The sequence below is a fragment of the Acanthamoeba castellanii genome, assembly GCF_000313135.1.
Source record: "Acanthamoeba castellanii str. Neff unplaced genomic scaffold scf7180000084632, whole genome shotgun sequence".
Taxonomy (NCBI): domain Eukaryota; phylum Discosea; order Longamoebia; family Acanthamoebidae; genus Acanthamoeba; species Acanthamoeba castellanii.
Genome location: NW_004457730.1, coordinates 95,985 through 98,592, shown reverse-complemented (window position 1 = coordinate 98,592; position 2,608 = coordinate 95,985). Strand labels below are relative to the sequence as shown.

General features: G+C 53.1%; 1 protein-coding gene across 1 annotated transcript; it reads right to left on the bottom strand.

Annotated features, from left to right (window-relative positions):
* Positions 1–202: 202 nt before the first annotated feature.
* ACA1_085500 (uncharacterized protein) lies at positions 203–2,437 on the bottom strand (the record flags this gene model as incomplete). Its single annotated transcript, XM_004358208.1, has 11 exons — positions 203–395; positions 467–632; positions 728–891; positions 990–1,065; positions 1,150–1,310; positions 1,386–1,486; positions 1,564–1,656; positions 1,765–1,876; positions 1,973–2,044; positions 2,139–2,211; positions 2,344–2,437. 11 exons carry the CDS (start codon positions 2,435–2,437, stop codon positions 203–205), a joined length of 1,305 nt encoding a protein of 434 aa, XP_004358265.1.
* Between the last annotated feature and the right edge of the window lie 171 nt (positions 2,438–2,608).

Here is a 2,608-nt window from a genome sequence, read left to right as displayed (position 1 = left end):
AGAAGGAGAGGAACAGGAGGAGGGTGAAGAGGGCGAGGCCGACGACGGTGGCGAACATGAAGATGACGGGGAAGACCGCAGCTCCTGACTGTCATCGGTGCCGTTGCATGATACACTGGAGTGAAGGCAAGGGAAGAGTCAGAACGTGGAGCATCTTAACAGAGGGCGAAAAGGCAGATTGGGCGGGGGGGGGTGAAGTGTACTAGTTGATGGGCTGAAAGGTGTAGCCCATTTCAACCAGGAGGCGCTCCTTGTCCGTCACGATGCCGATTTGGTCTCCGCTGTGAAGCAGCATTTTCTTGCTCTTGGTCAGCCGCTTGCCGTTGATGAACGTGCCGTTGCCTGAACCGAACGTGCCGAGCAGGTTTAGCGCCTCGAGTACGGATTCGCATACGCTGCGCAATTGGCCAATTGAAGACAAGCGAGGAATGGGGGAGGAGTACCGCTGGTGTCAACGATCCAGTACTGCCGAACCTCGTTCGAGTCATTGAGTGTGCGCGCCGCGCTGCAATGAATCTCGAAATGGGATCGGCTGATCCTGACGAGCAGATCCGTTGGCAGGTGCTCCATCATCATGCGGCCGAGTACGAACGGCTTGTCGGGGTGCCACTGCCGATACAGCGTCCGAATGCCTGCAATGCGAGGAAGTAAGCGCCCGTGAGAAGAACGAGACAGATGAATCAAAAAAATGTTAGGTAGACGGCAGAGCACACGGAGATGTGCGTACCTTGACAGCCCTTCATCTGGAAGATCTCATCCCGGGCGAAGAGAAGCAGTTTGTACGCGAACATGCACTCCTCCGAGTCGTCCTCATCCATCACCACGTGGTGGGAATCGGGCGCCAAGGCGAACTTGGCTTTGGCCAGGGAGGCCAGAGGCGGTCCCATCAACCTGCCAACAACGGGAATCAATTAATTGATGGCCACAGATGAGTTCAAGCTGAAGCAATAGATAAATAAAGAAAGTAAAAATGATAACGAGAACAGCACCTCTTATCGAGATCTTCAGTTCTGGGCTTCTTGTTGACCGGCTCCTTCTCCGAAGCACGACGCTCCTGTTCGTCGCCTGTTCCAAGCAGGGGCGTAGGTGCGAGAAGGGACGAGTCAGTCTCTGTGGTGGGCTTGTGCATTCAGTAATCACTGGACGAACCTCGAGGGGCTGGTCGTTTTACTCGCTGCGTTTGTTGCTGTTGCTGCTGCTGCTGTCGCCGTTGTCCGTGCTGTTCCACAAGCTGCTGATAGCTATCTAGCACGCTCAGTTGGCCGGTGAAGGTGGCCAGCTCGTAAATATCTACATCCCCGTCGTTATTTCTGCGTGTGGTAGAGGTATTCGTAAGTGACAGTCAGCTTCATGATGCCACGTCAGCGTCGTCAAGAGCGCTGTACCGGTCCAATCGCTGTCGCAGCAGTTCAATATTAGAGTCTCGTTGTGCTTCAAACTCGTGTTCGAAAGCTGCCCGGAACTGGTCCCATGTTACCTTGAAAGTCTGATAGGGCAGGGTGAGACGTGATGGAGAAAGAGAAAGCCACAAGACGGCGAAGCAAGACGAAGAAAGAAGCGAACCTTCGGTCCAAAGTGGTGCGCCCAAAAGCGCTTGGTTTCCTCGTTCTTCACTAGTCGCATTGCATTGAACTCTTGGTCCGCACCGGCTCCACCCTGCATCCGGAAACCAAGGCCCAAACGCGTTACAGACGCAAGACACAGGATAGCGCACGAGCGTGCGGAGTGGAGGGGCGGAGGAGGAGGAAAAGCTTAGGGCGGTACCTTGTTCTTGTTCTGTTGACTGGTGGTGATGGCAAGCGAAAGGATCGGGCAGAGTGTCTTGAGCTTCTCCTGGTGGCCCTTGAGCTCTGACAGATCGGTGCTTGATCGAAACCTGCCCGCCCAGATAGGAGAAAGAGAGAGGACTAAGAAGATGCAAAACAACAGCATGAAACAACGGGCCGTGTAAGAAGGTGGTGCGAGAGTGAACCATGACATAACTCGCTGCGAGATGGTCGTGGCCGTGGCCACCTTCTCCAAGGCAGTCTTGGCATTGACCATGCTGGTACGCGAGACAGAGCAGGGCGAAATGAGAAGGGGCAAGCACGCAGAAGTCTAAGGCTGAGAGTAAGAGAGAGAAGGCTAGAGGGAGGCACCTGAGTTGCAGGGCTCTAAGCACATCCTTGAGGTGCGGATCGTCGTTTCCAGAGGAGCCCAGAGGTCGAATAGCTGTTTCTATCAGGAGAATAGTCTCCCCTTTTGAAGCAAAAAGTGATTTGGATAAGACGCAAATTAAAAACGAGTACATGGCAGTCCATCTCGAGAGCTAATTGCCGTTACGAGATTGGGGCTTGAGCTTACCGAGATCCGATACTTCGTTGGATATTTCGGCATGACTCTGAACCAACTCCTTTACGTTGGATATGGTCAGCAAGAGTGGTTCCACCAGCTCCATGCAGATCGAATGTAGCCTCTGTTCGATCGATTGATTTTTGATTTGATTGAACTCTTTCTGACGTTAAGAAGGCAGTCGTTACGTTTGGCTTTTCTTCGAACACTTTCGTGGGGGTGAACTGAAACAGAAAATCGATATGCAACAAAAGAAAATACTGGGGGCTGGCGAGAA